The sequence below is a fragment of the Mobula hypostoma genome, assembly GCF_963921235.1.
Source record: "Mobula hypostoma chromosome X1 unlocalized genomic scaffold, sMobHyp1.1 SUPER_X1_unloc_2, whole genome shotgun sequence".
In the NCBI taxonomy this organism is placed as follows: Eukaryota; Metazoa; Chordata; class Chondrichthyes; order Myliobatiformes; family Myliobatidae; genus Mobula; species Mobula hypostoma.
Window position 1 is genome coordinate 97,837 of NW_026948166.1, and position 18,863 is coordinate 116,699.

General features: G+C 54.3%; 1 protein-coding gene across 1 annotated transcript in view; it reads right to left on the reverse strand.

The window, feature by feature from the left end:
- Positions 1–28: 28 nt before the first annotated feature.
- The window catches only part of shmt2 (serine hydroxymethyltransferase 2 (mitochondrial)), a 62,656-nt gene continuing 43,821 nt past the window's right edge, over positions 29–18,863 (reverse strand). Inside the window, exons 8-12 of the mRNA XM_063039252.1 lie at positions 18,083–18,248; positions 15,732–15,831; positions 14,300–14,455; positions 13,935–14,042; positions 29–639 (exon numbers count right to left, since the gene is read on the reverse strand). Coding sequence (XP_062895322.1) covers positions 512–639; positions 13,935–14,042; positions 14,300–14,455; positions 15,732–15,831; positions 18,083–18,248 — 658 coding nt within the window. The 3' untranslated portion in view covers positions 29–511. The remainder of the gene's footprint in view (positions 640–13,934; positions 14,043–14,299; positions 14,456–15,731; positions 15,832–18,082; positions 18,249–18,863) is intronic.

An 18,863-nucleotide genomic window follows, 5' to 3' on the forward strand; every position in this document is an offset into this window, starting at 1 on the left:
CTGAGTGTATTTTCAGGGAGGGGATGGTGGGGGATGGGGAGGGAGTGTTGTATTATGGGAGGGGCAATGTGAAAGGAGGGGAGGGGGCAGTGAGGGGGAAAGAGGCAGAGAGGGGTGAGGGGTTAGCACTGCGCTATGTCAGAGAATCAGCCCTCGAGTCATTTAATGCGGGGAAAAAGTAATTTTGATTTTATTTCTGGACCTTTGTGTACAGAAACAGGGGGAGAGTGAGGGGGGGCTGATGGGGAGGGAGGGGGGAAGAAGAGGGATGTGGGGAAGAAGAGGAGGAGGTGGGAGAGAGAGATAGATGTGGAGGGAGAGTGGGGTCATGGAGGTTGGAGAGGGAAGGGAAGGGAATGAGGGAGGGAAGTTGGGGAGTCAGTTATCCAAAAGGGATATTCAAAGATCAGCCGGTTATCACCCATCCCTCGGTTGTTGGCCTCCATCAGTGGGTTCTAATGGTTGGTCCCTCCTCCCTCTGTGACCCTCTCCCCTGGATCTCCACCCTTCATCAATGGTCCTTGAAGCCTGGCATGGGGAAGCTCCTGGCAAATTCCTCAACACGCCCCCGAAGATCGGCAAGTTTGGCTGTGGTGTCAGGATCTGCGAGGAGAGCCTCCTTGAACTCCTTCAGGTTCCCTGCAGGGTTGTAGAGGTGGGGAGGTGGGGGAAACAGAAAGAAGGAGAACGTGGTTAGAATACAGAAACAGGCTATTCGCCCACTGGATATGAGTGCGACCAACCTGAGCTTCCTGTCCCCAGCTGGTGTGTTGTGATGGCGATGTAGGTGATATCTCAACAGGACCCTAAGGATTCCAGACAAGGATGGTCCAGATCCCAGCATGGGATTTCAAGAAAAGCAGGCTCCTCATCCCACCATGTTGTGCCAAACTAACCTAATGTCACCTAACTAAACTGTTCTCTTCTGTCTACACAATGTCCATAACCCTCCATTCTCTGCACATACACATGTCTGTCTAAGAGCCTCTTAAACTCTTATCGTAGCAGCCTCCACCAGCACCCCGGCAGCACATTCCAGGCACCCACCATTCTCCGTGGAAAAGAAGACCTCCGTGAAAAAGGTGCCCCACACATCGCCAGACCAATGAACTGACAGTGGACTTCAGGAAGGGGAAGTCGAGCAAACACACACCAAGTCTCATTGAGGGATTACAAGTGTGAGCAGTTTAAAGTTTGAAGTACTACCCCAAAACAACAAATTTCACAGTATGGTGGTGATAATAAACCTGATTCTGATTCAAAACTTACCTCCTCTCACCTTAAATGCATGCGCTCTGGTATAAATTTTGACTCATCTGTCTACTCTATCTTTGTCCCTCATAATATTCTAAACCTCTCTCAGGTCTCTCCTCAGTCTTTGCTGCTCCAGAGAAAACAACACAAATTTGTCCAGCCTCTCCTTATAGCTCATGCCCTGTAATCCAGACAGCATCCTGGTAAATCTCTTCTGTACCTTCTCCAAAGCCCCCACACCCTTCCTGTAATGAGGTGACCAGATTTGAATTTGATACTCTAAATGTGACCTAAACAGAGTTTTAAAAAGTTGCAACATAACTTCCTAATCCTTGAACTCAATGCCTCAACTACTGACACAATCATACCATTGCCTCCTTTACTGATTTGTCAATCTTTACATCTACTTTCAAGAAGCTGTGGACTTGGACCCCTGAATCTCTTTGTATATCAACACTGTTGAGACTCCTGCAGTTCTCATTACATTTGACCTCCAAAAGTGCAAACTCTCAAGAGAGACAAGGTTCCTTCTGTCTATCCTCGCTATTTCCAGAATAACCAGAATCAAAATCAAGTTTATTATCACTAACTTCATGAAATTTGTTTGGCAGCAGCAGTACAGTGCAATATATAACATATAACTCCCTCCACACTGTCCCATCACACACTCCCGGGGTCAGACACAGAGTGAATCTTCCTCCACACTGTCCCATCACACACTCCCGGGGTCAGACACAGAGTGAATCTTCCTCCACACTGTCCCATCACACACTCCTGGGGTCAGGCACAGAGTGAATCTCCCTCTACACTGTCCCATCACACACTCCCAGGGTCAGACACAGAGTGAATCTCCCTCCACACTGTCCCATAACACACTCCCAGGGTCAGACACAGAGTGAATCTCCCTCCACACCGTCCCATCACACACTCCCAGGGTCAGACACAGAGTGAATCTCCCTCTACACTGTCCCATCACACACTCCCGGGGTCAGACACAGAGTGAATCTCCCTACACACTGTCCCATCACACACTCCCGGGGTCAGACACAGAGTGAATCTTCCTCCACACTGTCCCATCACACACTCCCAGGGTCAGACACAGAGTGAATCTCCCTCTACACTGTCCCATCACACACTCCCAGGATCAGACACAGAGTGAATCTCCCTACACACTGTCCCATAACACACTCCCAGGGTCAGACACAGAGTGAATCTCCCTCCACACCGTCCCATCACACACTCCTGGGGTCAGACACAGAGTGAATCTCCCTACACACTGTCCCATCACACACTCCCGGGGTCAGACACAGAGTGAATCTTCCTCCACACTGTCCCATCACACACTCCTGGGGTCAGGCACAGAGTGAATCTCCCTCTACACTGTCCCATCACACACTCCCAGGGTCAGACACAGAGTGAATCTCCCTCTACACTGTCCCATCACACACTCCCAGGATCAGACACAGAGTGAATCTCCCTACACACTGTCCCATAACACACTCCCAGGGTCAGACACAGAGTGAATCTCCCTCCACACCGTCCCATCACACACTCCTGGGGTCAGACACAGAGTGAATCTCCCTACACACTGTCCCATCACACACTCCCGGGGTCAGACACAGAGTGAATCTTCCTCCACACTGTCCCATCACACACTCCTGGGGTCAGGCACAGAGTGAATCTCCCTCTACACTGTCCCATCACACACTCCCAGGGTCAGACACAGAGTGAATCTCCCTCTACACTGTCCCATCACACAATCCCGGGGTCAGACACAGAGTGAATCTCCCTACACACTGTCCCATCACACACTCCCAGGATCAGACACAGAGTGAATCTCCCTACACACTGTCCCATAACACACTCCCAGGGTCAGACACAGAGTGAATCTCCCTCCACACCGTCCCATCACACACTCCTGGGGTCAGACACAGAGTCAATCTCCCTACACACTGTCCCATCACACACTCCCGGGGTCAGACACAGAGTGAATCTTCCTCCACACTGTCCCATCACACACTCCTGGGGTCAGGCACAGAGTGAATCTCCCTCTACACTGTCCCATCACACACTCCCAGGGTCAGACACAGAGTGAATCTCCCTCTACACTGTCCCATCACACACTCCCGGGGTCAGACACAGAGTGAATCTCCCTCTACACTGTCCCATCACACACTCCCAGGATCAGACACAGAGTGAATCTCCCTACACACTGTCCCATAACACACTCCCAGGGTCAGACACAGAGTGAATCTCCCTCCATACCGTCCCATCACACACTCCTGGGGTCAGACACAGAGTGAATCTCCCTACACACTGTCCCATCACACACTCCCGGGGTCAGACACAGAGTGAATCTTCCTCCACACTGTCCCATCACACACTCCTGGGGTCAGGCACAGAGTGAATCTCCCTCTACACTGTCCCATCACACACTCCCAGGGTCAGACACAGAGTGAATCTCCCTCTACACTGTCCCATCACACACTCCTGGGGTCAGGCACAGAGTGAATCTCCCTCTACACTGTCCCATCACACACTCCCAGGGTCAGACACAGAGTGAATCTCCCTCCACACTGTCCCATAACACACTCCCAGGGTCAGACACAGAGTGAATCTCCCTCCACACCGTCCCATCACACACTCCCGGGGTCAGACACAGAGTGAATCTCCCTCTACACTGTCCCATCACACACTCCCGGGGTCAGACACAGAGTGAATCTCCCTACACACTGTCCCATCACACACTCCTGGGGTCAGGCACAGAGTGAATCTCCCTCGACACTGTCCCATCACACACTCCCAGGGTCAGACACAGAGTGAATCTCCCTCTACACTGTCCCATCACACACTCCCGGGGTCAGACACAGAGTGAATCTCCCTACACACTGTCCCATCACACACTCCCAGGATCAGACACAGAGTGAATCTCCCTACACACTGTCCCATAACACACTCCCAGGGTCAGACACAGAGTGAATCTCCCTCCACACCGTCCCATCACACACTCCTGGGGTCAGACACAGAGTCAATCTCCCTACACACTGTCCCATCACACACTCCCGGGGTCAGACACAGAGTGAATCTTCCTCCACAGTGTCCCATCACACACTCCTGGGGTCAGGCACAGAGTGAATCTTCCTCCACACTGTCCCATCACACACTCCTGGGGTCAGGCACAGAGTGAATCTCCCTCTACACTGTCCCATCACACACTCCCAGGGTCAGACACAGAGTGAATCTCCCTCTACACTGTCCCATCACACACTCCCAGGATCAGACACAGAGTGAATCTCCCTACACACTGTCCCATAACACACTCCCAGGGTCAGACACAGAGTGAATCTCCCTCCACACCGTCCCATCACACACTCCTGGGGTCAGACACAGAGTGAATCTCCCTACACACTGTCCCATCACACACTCCCGGGGTCAGACACAGAGTGAATCTTCCTCCACACTGTCCCATCACACACTCCTGGGGTCAGGCACAGAGTGAATCTCCCTCTACACTGTCCCATCACACACTCCCAGGGTCAGACACAGAGTGAATCTCCCTCTACACTGTCCCATCACACTCTCCCAGGGTCAGACACAGAGTGAATCTCCCTCCACACTGTCCCATTACACACTCCCAGGGTCTGACACAGAGTGAATCTCCCTCCACACCGTCCCATCACACACTCCCAGGGTCAGACACAGAATGAATCTCCCTCCACACCGTCCCATCACACACTCCCAGGGTCAGACACAGAGTGAATCTCCCTCCACACTGTCCCATCACACACTCCCGGGGTCAGACACAGAGTGAATCTCCCTCCACACCGTCCCATCACACACTCCCGGGGTCAGACACAGAGTGAATCTTCCTCCACACTGTCCCATCACACACTCCTGGGGTCAGACAGAGAGTGGATCTCCGTCTACACTGTCCCATCACACACTCCCAGGGTCAGACACAGAGTGAATCTCCCTCCACACCGTCCCATCACACACTCCCAGGGTCAGACACAGAATGAATCTCCCTCCACACCGTCCCATCACACACTCCCGGGGTCAGACACAGAGTGAATCTTCCTCCACACTGTCCCATCACACACTCCTGGGGTCAGACACTGAGTGGATCTCTCTCTACACTGTCCCATCACACACTGCCGGGGTCAGACACAGAGTGAATCTCCCTCCACACTGTCCCATCACACACTCCCAGGGTCAGACACAGAGTGAATCTCCCTCCACACTGTCCCATCACACACTCCCAGGGTCAGACACAGAGTGAATCTCCCTCCACACCGTCCCATCACACACTCCCAGGGTCAGACACAGAGTGAATCTCCCTACACACTGTACCATCACGCACTCCCGGGGTCAGACACAGAGTGAATCATAGAGTGAGCCGTCTTTCATCGACACCCACAATCCCATTCAGGGATGCAGGTAGGAGGTACCTTAATGGGCTGCTGCTCCCCACCCTCCACTTCCTTGTCCTTGTCCACCGTCCCGACATGCCATGGCGGTCGGTCTTTCCACCTGGAGGTGAGGGGGGTCCCCAATGGAAGTCCCTTTACGAGGGAGTCCTTCCCATCAACCTTGGGGATCTTGGCTACAGGGTGCTGCATAAAGCGGTGCCCTGCAATAAGTTCTTTAGTCTGTACACGGATCTCCCAGCCGCGTGTCACTTCTGCGGGCTGGAGGAGACCTTGTACCATATGTACGTGGAGTGTGTGAGGCTGCAGCCGCTTTTCGCGTATTTGCGTGGGCTGCTTCTCGCCTTCTGGTTGCATTTCAGTCCCCCACTATTCATATATGGTCATCCAGTAAGGAGGGGGGCACAGAGGGATGAGCATGTCCTTGTCAACTTGCTCCTGGGGCTGGCGAAAATTGCCATCCGTGGCTCCTGGAAAAGGGTGGAAGGAGGTTCTCCCCGGGCGGACTGCCTGGCTATGTTTAGAGGGTATGTTCATGCCCGGGTGAACATTGAAAAGGAATACGCACAGTCCACGGCGACCGTAGAGGTGTTCCGGGACCGTTGGGCTCCGCGGGGTGTAAAAGCCATCATTGATGAGGATGGCAATATATTGGTTTAACATGTATTGGGTCTGTTTGTAGTGTAGTAAATATGTTAGTCACTGGGTTTGTAAATATTGTATAGCACCGACATTTGTAATAAAGAATTTGTTTAAAAAAAAAAGGGTCAGACACAGAGTGAGTCTCCCTCCACACTGTCCCATCACACACTCCCAGGGTCAGACACAGAGAGGAGCTGTGCTGACTGAGCTGGGAGAAATCGAAGGAAAACTACTGGATAAAGTTCGTGGAATACTTTGGAGGTGGCTCTAAAAGTCTCTTGGACAACTGAGTGAGTGACGGCGTTGGCGTGGAAGCTCGGTGTGGAGTTTTTGCTGCCGGTTTGGACTGGGTTTGTTGGCGGCTGCTTACTGCGTAGCTCCCAGCTGCGGCCGCTGGCAACTCGCCAGTAAGCCGGTTTGCTCCAAAACCGGAGGCAAACGCCGTCGTTTTCCCCCCATTGACATCGGGGCAACGTTCCTCCTCCATTGTTTTCCTGATTTTTCGTCCGGTGTCGGTGCCGGTGCCGGAGCATCTGGAAGGACGTTTCGGCCTCTCCCGGCCTGGGTCTCTGCAAGTCCGACGGAGCCTTTCCTGGCGCCGAGCCAGCGAGGAACTGTCGACTGCAAACTTTCCCGGCCAGTTATTGGACTCGCTCCAGGACTTCTAACTGGCACCGCCGCAAAATTCTCGGACTGGAAAGAGCGCCAGCATGCCGGACCGGTCTCCAGGGAGTCGCGGGCCTTCGGGGAATTACGCAAGGGCGGCTGCCTCCCCGGCCTCGGACAACGCCCTGTTTCGGTCGGTGAAGGTGGAACGTGGGGTGCAATGTATTTTGCGCCCTGGAATGACACTAGAAAAGTGTACGGAGGCAATGGAGGACCTTGTGGGGAAAGGTGGTATTCTGGCCACCGAGAAGGAGTTCGGAAAGGCGGTGTTCTATCTGGTGAATGAAGAGCTAGTGCACCGGGCCCTAAGCAGGGGAGTCACGGTGGACACCATCTTTTTACCTATGGAGCTGGTGACGGCCCCCACGCAACGTATCGTGCTTGGGCATGTTAAGCCTTTCATTCCAAATGAGGACTTGCTTCCCCCACTGGCCCGTTTAGGGCAAGTAAGGTCGGAGATTACTGCCATCCGACACAAATTTAAGAGACGCACCCTCCGCACCGTAATCTCTTTCCGGCGTCAGGTTTTCATGCAGCTGGAAAGGGAGGACGATGTTGAGGGCCGCTTTACTGTCCGGCACGAGGGAGTAGATTATCAGGTGTACTGGAGCTCCGAGCGCCCACGGTGCCATGCGTGCAGGGAGGTGGGGCACTTTCGGAGGGACTGTCCTGCCGCCCGGAACCCGAGGGAGCCCACTTCGGGCACCAGTGCCGCAGCTACCTCTGCCCCTGATCCTACTCCTGCGCGTGCGCCTGCACCTGCATCTGACCCTGCCCCCGCCCGTGATCCTGCCCCAGCCCCTCACCCTGCCCCTACCCCTACCCCAACCCCTGTCCCTACTTCTACGGTTGGGTCGGTCCCTGCTCCTCTCCCTGTAGTTCAGGTGGGGGACGGGGTGGAGTCTGTGCGGAGTAAGAAGGCAAAGGGGAAATCTAAACATAGTAAGAAGCGGGCCTTTGAGGCCGCAGAGCTCACACCCATTTCGTCTGAAGTGGAGCGTGGGGCTCGGGGAGGTGCGCAAGCAGACGGGGCGATGGAAACAGAAGGCGCCGCCCCATCGGTGAAGCCTGCACCTGTGTGCTCCTCCAGCGTGAAGAGGAGAAGGGAACGTTCCCGCAAGAGGGCAGGGGATGTAGATGCGGGGGAGTCCCAGGAAGGGGTGGGAATCCGGGTTGGGGTTGGTTCTAAACCTGAGTCCTCAGATGTAGCCACCAGTCCTGGGGTAGATGGTGTGGTTGTGCAAAAGGCTTGTGATAGGCCTGTTTGCACAAATGAGGCAGCCCTGGAGGCCTCCACCCAGGACCTACAAGTCAGCGCCTCTCTGGAGGCCAGTGTACCGAATAGTGTAATAGGAGACGAGGCAAAGCTCTCTCATTCTCAGCACCAGGCGGCTTATGAATCCCTTGGACCAAAGGTGCCGGGTTCCCCTCTATGCCTGCCCCCTAGGGAGGACGATATTCTGTGCACATCGACCCCAGCAATAAATGACTTGCAGGGAGTCCCTGGGGATTGTCTCTCCACTGTCGCAAATGTGGATGAGGCTGATGCGACGGTGGAGAAGGCAGGTAAGAGCGAGGTGCCCGCTGCGCGGTGTGGGTCGCAGGCGCAGCCATCTATTGGAACATGCGGGGAGGCCGATGGGGATTCTGTCTGCAGTGACGGGTTGGAGGGGGACTCTTTCGATAGTGAAACAATGGACATCCTCACCCCTCCTGAGAAATCCCCATTGATACCTGTAGAGGAAATTAAGCATTTCATTCTCACCTCTGAGGGTGCCAAGCACCGGCCTCAGCTAGCCTCGCTTCGCTGGCCCAGCATGCCGAGGCTGGTGAGGTCCCTGCGAGTCATCCTCAGACGAAAGGGAAAGGGAAAGAGGAATGCGGTGGTGGGGAACGACAGACGGCAACTAAAATCTTTCCTGGATGACCTAGTAAGGGACATCAGAGGGAGAAGCAGCCTCGCTCCTACGGGGGATGGTGGGTCACAGGGTGTTGCTGGTACCGCTCGAGCCCGGAAAGCAAAAGGTATCCTTGCTTTCTTTCCGGACAGTGTGGTGGAAGGCGCCTCCGCTCTCACCGAAATGGGCGCAGCTGCTGAGACCTAGTGTGTTCCCGCCATGAAGCTTACCATAGCTAGTCTCAATGTAAACGGCAGCAGGGGTCCTCTTCGCAGGCATAACAATCTCTCAGTCCTCAGGGATGGGCGGTATACGGTGAGTTTCCTGCAGGAAACCCATACCATCCCTGGGGACGAGTCTGCTTGGCTCCTGGAGTGGCGGGGCGGGGTCTACATGAGCCACCTCAGCTCCATTTCTAGCGGGGTGGCGATCCTGTTGGCCCCGACCTTCCAGCCAGTAATTGAAAGAGTCCAAGACGTTGTGCCCGGCCGTCTGCTCCACCTGGTTGTGCGCCTGGATGGCGTACCATTGCATTTTATCAATGTGTACGCTCCCAGGCGCAGTGTGATGCAGACGCGCCTATTCTGTCAGCTGTCCACCCTGCTGAGCTCCATCGATCCTGGGGACTGCGTAATCCTCGGGGGAGATTTCAATTGTACCCTCGAGGCGGAGGACCGTTCGGGCCTCCAACGCGACCCAGCATCGGCAAAAAAGTTAAAGGAGCTAGTCGGCTCCTTTGACTTGGTGGACAGCTGGCGGAATTTTCACCCCAACTCTAGCGCCTTCTCGAGAAGGTCTAGAGAAGGAGGTTCCAGGATAGACCGCTTTTACATCTCTCGGGCCTACGCCTCCCGCGTGTCGGCGTCCTCCATGCGGCCAGTGTCGTGCTCGGATCATCACCTTGTGTGGATGGAATTTATTCCACTACACCCTCGGGTGGGATCCGGGTATTGGCATTTTAACAACCGGCTGCTGGAGGACAGCCGTTTCCGGGATTCGTTCCGAGCGTTCTGGGTCTCCTGGAAGGAGAGGCGGAGAGAGTTCTGCTCCCTACGGCTATGGTGGGATGTGGGCAAAGCCCACATCCGGTTTTTATGTCGGGAGTACACTAGGGGGTCGACCAAAGGGCGGGGCTCTGAGATTGAGCGGCTTGAGAGAGCGTTGCTTGACCTGGAGTCCCGCCTCGGTCCGACCACTGGAGACCAGCAGCTGTGGCAGGAATACCAGGAGAAGAAGGACGCACTAAGGGACTTGCAGCTTCAGCAGTCCCGAGGTGCGTACGTGAGGTCACGGATCCAAATGCTGCAGGATTTGGACCGTGGCTCACCCTTCTTCTACTCGTTGGAGAGGTGGCGGGGAGTTCAAAAGCAGCTAGTGGAATTGCTGGCTGCCGATGGCTCCTCCATCACGGACCCTGATGGAATTAACAACGAGGTCTGTTCATTCTATCGGTCCTTATTCTCGCCTGATCCGTCAAATGCGGAGGCGTGCAATGAGGTCTGGAAGGATTTGCCTAAGGTCAGTCCAGAGGATGCAGTGCGTCTGGATGCCCCCCTGACTCGGGAGGAGCTGTCCACTGCCCTTCGGCAACTCCGGAGGGGCAAGTCCCCTGGTTTGGATGGACTGAGTGTTGAGTTTTATCAGGCTTTTTGGGATGTCCTGGGGGATGATTACAGCCTTGTCCTAGGGGAGAGCCTAGCCACCGGAGAAATGCCCCTCTCATGGCGAAGAGCTGTTGTGGTCCTACTGCCCAAGAAGGGAGACCTCCGCCTGCTAAAGAACTGGCGGCCGGTCTCCCTCTTGTGCGCGGACGACAAGATCTTCGCCCGGGCAATGGCCAACCGTCTGGGTTCGGTAATTGGACAGGTGGTCCATCCTGACCAATCTTACACGGTCCCGGGCCGCTCCATCCAGGACAATGTCCACCTAGTACGGGACCTGATCCACCTGCTCCAGGAGACTGGGACCCCGGCAGCGTTTCTTTCTCTTGACCAGGAGAAGGCGTTTGACCGGGTGGACCACAGTTTCCTGCTGGGCACCCTGCAGGCTTTTGGGCTCGGACCACACTTTGTGGCCCGAGTTCGGCTCCTGTACTCTGCCGCAGAGTGCCTAGTTAAGATCAACGGATCACTGACAGGACCTATCCACTTCCGAAGAGGAGTGCGTCAAGGGTGCCCCATGTCCGGTCAACTGTATGCGATCTGTGTCGAGCCATTCCTCGGCCTTCTTCGGCGAAGGCTGACAGGTCTGGTTCTGCGCGAACCGGACATGAGGGTCGTCCTCTCGGCCTACGCCGATGACGTACTCCTCATGATGACAGACCCCTGTGACCTGCGGAGGATGCGCGAGTGCCAAGATGTTTTCTCGGCGGTATCCTCCGCCAGGATCAACTGGGCGAAATGTTCCGGACTCTTAGTAGGCCAGTGGCAGGTGGACTCCCTGCCGGAGGAGATGAGAGCTTTTGAGTGGAGCACCAGACGTCTTCTCTATCTGGGAGTCTACCTGAGTCCTTCTGGGGAGACCTGGCTGGCGAACTGGCAGGACCTGGAGACAAAGGTCATGGCCCGGCTAGGGCGCTGGTCAGGCCTTCTCAGGGTGCTTTCCTATCGAGGCAGGGTGGTGGTCATAAACCAGCTGGTGGCCTCCATGTTGTGGTACCGGATGGTCACCTTGGCCCCCCCTGCCCCTTTTGTTGCGAGAATGCAGAGGAAGCTGGTGGACTTCTTCTGGGGAAACAGGAAACACTGGGTCTCTGCAGCGGTTCTGAGTCTCCCAGTAGGAGAGGGCGGACAGTCGCTGGTGTGTGTACGCACACGACTGGCGGCTCTCCGCCTCAGGACTCTGCAGAGATTCCTGTACGCCGAGCGCCCTCCCAGGTGGCACGTGTTGGCGTCTTTCTTCCTCCGGAGGGGCTGCTGCCTTCACGAAGATATGCAGCTACCACCGGCAGGCGTCAGCCGTGCTGCTTTGCAGAGGCTGCCCGGCTTCTATCAGGACCTACTGAGAGTCTGGAACATGGTTGCCTCAGGCCGGGAATCCCCTCCTCTGGCAGAGGGCGGGGTCCTGGCCGACCCTTGCCCTGCCTCAGCGGATGTCGGTGCGGCTCAGGTGTGTGGATCGACTCAAGCTGAGCTGCTCGTCGGGCCCAGGCCCCGCAGCCTTACCCGAGAGACGAATCCACACAACTTGAGCCGTCTTTCATCGACACCCACAATCCCATTCAGGGATGCAGGCAGGAGGTACCTTTATGGGCTGCTGCTCCACACCCCCCACTTCCTAGCCTTTGTCCACCGTCCCGACACGCCATGGCGGTCGGTCTTTCCACCTGGAGGTGAGGGGGGTCCCCAATGGAAGTCCCTTTACAAGGGAGTCCTCCCCATGCACCTTGGGGATCTCGGCTGGAGGGTGCTGCATAAAGCGGTGCCCTGCAATAAGTTCTTCAGTCTGTACACGGATCTCCCAGCCGCGTGTCACTTCTGCGGGCTGGAGGAGACCGTGTACCACATGTACGTGGAGTGTGTGAGGCTGCAGCCCCTTTTCGCGTTTTTGCGTGGGCTGCTTCTCGCCTTCTGGTTGCATTTCAGTCCCACCCTATTTATATATGGTCATCCAGTAAGGAGGGGGGCACAGAGGGATGAGGATGTCCTTGTCAACTTGCTCCTGGGGCTGGCGAAAATTGCCATCCGTGGCTCCTGGAAAAGGGTGGCAGGAGGTTCTCCCCGGGCGGACTGCCTGGCTATGTTTAGGGGGTATGTTCGTGCCCGGGTGAACATTGAAAAGGAATACGCACAGTCCACGGCGACCGTAGAGGTGTTCCGGGACCGTTGGGCTCCGCGGGGTGTAAATGCCATCATTGATGAGGATGGCAATATATTGGTTTAAGATGTATTGTCTGTTTGTAGTGTAGTAAATATGTTAGTCACTGGGTTTGTAAATATTGTATAGCACCGACATTTGTAATAAAGAATTTTGTAAAAAAAAAAAAAGGGTCAGACACAGAGTGAATCTCCCTCCACACCATCCCATTACATACTCCCGGGGTCAGACACAAAGTGAATCTCCCTCAACACCATCCCATCACACACTCCCAGGGTCAGATAAAGGGTGAAGCTCCCTCCACACTGTCCCATCACACACTCCCAGGGTCAGACACAGGGTGAATCTCCCTCCACACTGTTCCATCACACTCTCCCAGGGTCAGACACAGAGTGAATCTCCCTCCACACCATCCCATCACACACTCCCAGGGTCAGACACAGAGTGAATCTCCCTCCACACCGTCCTATCACACACTCCCAGGGTCAGACACAGAGTGAATCTCCCTCCACACCATCCCATCACACACTCCCAGGGTCAGACACAGAATGAAGCTCCCTCCACACTGTCCCATCACACACTCCCAGGGTCAGACACAGAGTGAAGCTCCCTCCACACTGTCCCATCACACACTCCCAGGGTCAGACACAGAGTGAATCTCCCTCCACACCATCCCATCACACACTCCAGGGTCAGACACAGAGTGAAGCTCCCTCCACACTGTCCCATCACACACTCCCAGGGTCAGACACAGAGTGAATCTCCCTCCACACCGTCCCATCACACACTCTCAGGGTCAGACACAGAGTGAATCTCCCTCCACACCGTCCCATCACACACTCCCAGGGTCAGACATAGAGTGAATCTCCCTCCATACTGTCCTATCACACACTCCCAGGGTCAGACATAGAGTGAATCTCCCTCCACACTGTCCCATCACACACTCCCGGGGTCAGACACAGAGTGAATCTCCCTCAACACCGTCCATTCACACATTGCCGTGGTCAGACACAGAGTGAATCTCCCTCAACACCGTCCATTCACACATTGCCGTGGTCAGACATAGAGTGAATCTCACTCCACACTGTCGCATCACACACTCCCAGGGTCAGGTAAAGGGTGAAGCTCCCTCCACACCGTCCCATCACACACTCCATGGTCAGGGAGATTGAACACGACCCCCAACACCTCAGACTCGCTGCAAGGTCTCCCGACCAACCACAACTTTTACCTGTTTTCTTCTTGACCTCTAAGGCAATGGAGATCCCCTCGTCGATAAATGCTACCACCTTCTCAAAGTCAGCCTCCTTGAATTGCCTTGATGTCAGGGCAGGAGCTCCTGAGAAAGTGGACACACTCGTAAGTCTCGGAAATGGTTCAAAGACCCTTTACCAACTCGAACACCCCAATACAGAAAGATCCGGAAATGAATGCGTGACAAAAATCATCAGATGGTGGTCAAAGCAGGAGATATCCTCCCCAGTACCCCACCATAGGCACAGAGTGAATCTCCCTTCACACCATCCCATCACACACTCCCAGGGTCAGACACTGAGTGAAACTCCCTCCACATTGACTCAGGAATTCAATACTTACCCAACCTGAGGCCGCCGGGTGACAGGGCACTCTTGTCCCCGGGACAGGTATTCTTGTTGGCTGTGATGGACACCAGCTCTAGTGCTCTCTCTGCTCTGGCCCCGTCCAGCCCTTTTGGTCGCAGATTCACCAGGACCAGGTGATTGTCTGTTCCACCTGCAACATAGGTGTTGTGCAGTTACAATATCACCCCCTCACAACACACAGTGACTGAAAACTGACAGCAGGGAAGCAGGCACTTCAGCCCATCCTGTCCATGCCAATCACAGTGACGATGTGAAATGCTGATGCAGATTACAGGAAGGGGACAGAGAGCTTAGTGACGTGGTGTCATGACAACAACTTTGTCCTCAACATCAACATCAACAACAGAGCTGGCCGTTGACTTCAGGAAGGGAGACTGAGCACATGCTCCTGTACAGTGTTGAGGTTGAAGCTTCAAGTTCCTATAGGTGTGAACACCTCCAAAAGCCCTGTCCTGGTCTAACCACATTGAATTCACAGACAAGAAAGCTCACCAATGCCTCTACTTTATCAGGAGGCTAAAGACACTCTGCATGTCCCCTTTGACCCTCACCAATTTTTACCGGTGCACCATAGAAACCATTCTGTTTGGATGCACAATAGCTTGGGACAGTAACTGCCCTGCCCGTGACCACAAGAAACCGCAGAGAGTTGTGGACGCAGCTCAACACATCACAGAAACCAGACTCCCCTCCATGGAATCTGTCTACACTTCTCACTGTCTCAGTAAAACAGCCAGAATAATCAAAAACCCCACCCACCACCGACATTCCCTCTTCTCCTCCTCCCATCGGGCAGAAGATACAAAGGCCTGTAAGGACAGCTTCTACTCCACTTTTATAAGACTTGAACAGTTCCTTAGTAAGATAAGACAGACTCTTGACCTCACAATCTACCTCATTATGACGTCGCACCTCGTTGGCTACCTACTCTGCACTTTCTCTGTAACTGTTATGCTTTATTCTGTATTCTGTTATTGTTTTACCTTGCACTACCTCAATGCACCAAAGTGGAGAAATGATCTGTGTGTATGGCATGCAAAACAAAGTTTCTCACTGCCCCAGTATATGTTGCAACGATAAGCCCATTTACTGATTTATCCATCTATCTGTATTATGAATCCTCCAACAATTCGCTGATACACTCTAGCATATCACCCTACAACCCCTTGCCTGGTATTCTCCACAGTTACCGGAATGTTCAACCACAAATCCCGTTGTAATGGCAGCCATCCCACTACGAGGGGGTGACAGGGCTGGGTTGAAAATAAATGTAACAAGAGCAGTTTGCTACAGGGCAGATGTGTCACTCGGTTCTTCAATAACTGGACCTGGTGATGTGACAGAGACAGGGAGGGGTGTAAGGGATGGAGAGGATCACAGAGAAGGTGCAGGAAGATGCCACTCACCAGATACCAAGGTGTAACCCCTCTTCAGCAGGGCATTCGCCATGGCCTTTGCATTTTTTAGGATCTGCTGGGAATATTCTTGGAACATCGGAGAGCTCGCCTGTCGGGGGATGAACAGTGTCAAACCTTTCACTACACCGGGGTGGGGGTAGAGAGAGCCTCCCTGAGTCACATCTTTCTTGTGAATCCTTTCCCCTCCCCAACTCCTGGGATTGTACGTAGGACTAAAGAGAGGAGGGTGTGATGGGGATGGAGATGAGGGGGTTGGGGGAAGGATGAAGGGAGGGAAGAGAAGAAAGAGAGATGGACAGGTGAGGGTATTGGGGGGAGGTAGGAGATAACTTGACAGCTATTGCTTTATTCCAAGGGGTGTTAGGACTTCAGAAGTTGGGACCTCTCGGTGAACCCACGTCAAGAAACGATAGGGTCTTTTAAGAGACTCCTGGATAGGCACATGGTGCTTAGAAAAATAGAGGGCTATGGGTAATCCTAGGTAATTTCTAATGTAAGTACATGTTCAGCACAGCATTGTGGGCCGAAGGGCCTGTATTGTGCTGTAGGTTTTCTATGTTTTATGTTTCTAAGAGCATTGTCTACAGTTCTGGTCTCCTTTCAGGAGGGCCCTGGATTGTGTTGTAAAACAGGGGCACCTATGGTTACAGGTCCATGGTTCCCTGAAAGTGGTGTCACAGGTAGACAGGGTGGTTCGGCACACTGGCCTTCATCAGTCAGGGCACTGAGTACAGGAGTTGGGACGTTATTTTGCAGTTGTTTTTAAATATTTATTTATTTAGAGATTCAGCATGAAACAGGCCCTTCTGTCCCAATGAGCCACACCACTCAGCAACCCCACTGATTTAACACTAGCCTGAAGCAACACGCACAAAATGCTTGAAGAACTCAGCAGGTCAGGCAACATCTATGGAAAAGAGTAAACAGTCGATGTTTCAGGATGAGACCCTTTTTCAGAACCTGATGCTGCCTGACCCACTGAGTTCCTCCAGCATTTTGTGTGTGTTACTCTGGAGTTCCAACTTCTGCAGACTTTCTCTTCTTTGTAACACTAGCCTAATTTACAGGACAATTTACAATGACCAATTAACTGTATTAACCGGTGCATCTTTGGATTGTGGGAGGAAACCAGAGCATCTGGAGGAAATCCATGTGTTCACGGGGAAGGGCGTGCAAACTCCTTACAGACACGTCCGAATCGAACTCTGGAGCTAACTGTTGTACCAGATGTTGGAGAGTACTGTGTGCAGTTCTGGAAGGATGGGATGGGATTGAGCCGAAGGCAGGGCAGGAAAGATTCACTGGGTTGCTGCTGCAATTGGAGGGTTTGTGGTATAAGGAGAGACTGGACAGGCCGGGACTGTTTTCTCTGGAGGGAACGAGGCTGAAAGGGTGACTTGATAGGGGACTATAAAATCATGAGGGGTTAGAAAAGGTGGGTTTCTCCCTAAGGCAGTCTAGAACTAGAGGGGACAAGTTTAAGGTGAGAGGGGAGAAAACCTGGAGGCAGCTTTTTCACCCAGACGGTGGTCCATATATTAAACGAGCTGCCAGAGGCAGTGGTTGAGGACAAGCACATGGACAGGAAAGGTTTAGACGGATAGGGACCAAATGTGAGGACATGGGACTGGCTCAGGCATAGACGATTTGGGCGAAAAGGCTTGTTTTTGACCTGTACAACTCAAAGATGTGTGGAGTATTTAGTGGGATCTCAGAGTGAGTAAGTGGTGGAGCAGTTTACTAGCTTCAAGGATAGGGAGATGGGAACTGTGAATGGTGCTCCCAGAGTGGCTCTGACCCAGGGCTAGGGAGATGGGAACTGTGCACGGTGCTCCCGGTGTGGGTCTGACCCAGGGATAGGGAGATGGGAACTGTGAATGGTGCTCCCAGAGTGGCTCTGACCCAGGGCTAGGGAGATGGGAACTGTGCACGGTGCTCCCGGTGTGGGTCTGACCCAGGGACAGGGAGACGGGAACTGTGCACGGTGCTTCCAGTGTGGGTCTGACCCAGGGATAGGGAGACGGGAACTGTGGACGGAGCTCCTGGTGTGGGTCTAACCCAGAGATAGGGAGACGGGATCTGTGCACGGTGCTCCCGGTGTGGGTCTGACCCAGGGATAGGGAGACGGGAACTGTGCACGGTGCTTCCAGTGTGGGTCTGACCCAGGGATAGGGAGACGGGAACTGTGCACGGTGCTCCTGGTGTGGGTCTGACCCAGGGATCGGGAGACGGGAACTGTGCACGGTGCTCCCGGTGTGGGTCTGACCCAGGGATAGGGAGATGGGAACTGTGCACAGCGTTCCTAGCTGGAGGTGTTGAGGGGAGTGGGAGCAGGTTACCTGTTTCAGTGCTGCTGCCACGCTTGCGATGGCGTGGTTGTGCGGGCCACCTTGCAGCGAAGGAAAGACGGCAAAGTTGACCCTCTCCTCCAGATCGTACATGACCTTAGCTCCTGTCTTCTTGTCCACTGAACGCACTCCCTTGCGATAGAAGATAAGGCCCGCGCTTTGGGAGAAGGTGGAGAGCAGAGGTCAGGCATTGCAGAGACAGTGTACGGCAGTTGTTGGGGTATGTGGCAACTCGGGAGGGACTCGAGGGAGTCAGACAAGACAGTCAGCGTCTGGGAAGGTGACCGATCCCAGGTGCCCTGATAGACTCCAGTGTTGTGCGAGAGAGTGAATGAGAGAGGGACGGAGACAAGGAGGGAGAGAGGGAGGGAGGGGGAGAGAGAGGGGGGAAGAAGGGAGAGAGATAGAGAGAGAGGGGGAGGGAGGGACAGAGGGAGGAAGGGAGAGAGAGAGAGGGAGGGGGAGAGGGAGGGGGAGAGGGAGGGGGAGAGGGAGGGGGAGGGAGGGAGAGAGGGGGGAGGGAGGGAGAGAGAGGGAGGGAGAGGGAGAGGGAGGGAGAGGGAGGAGAGAGGGGGAGGGGGAGGGAGGGAGGGAGGGAGAGGGGGAGTGAGAGGGGAAGGGAGATGGGCGAGGGGGTGGAGAAGGGAGAGGGAGAGGGAGATGGAGAGAGAAAGAAAGACGGCAGATGCTGGAGAAAAAGAACAGACATTTCTGACTGAGACCCTTCGCCAGGAATCTGCCCCTTCTGTATCTCCGCAGCGTTGTTTGAAGG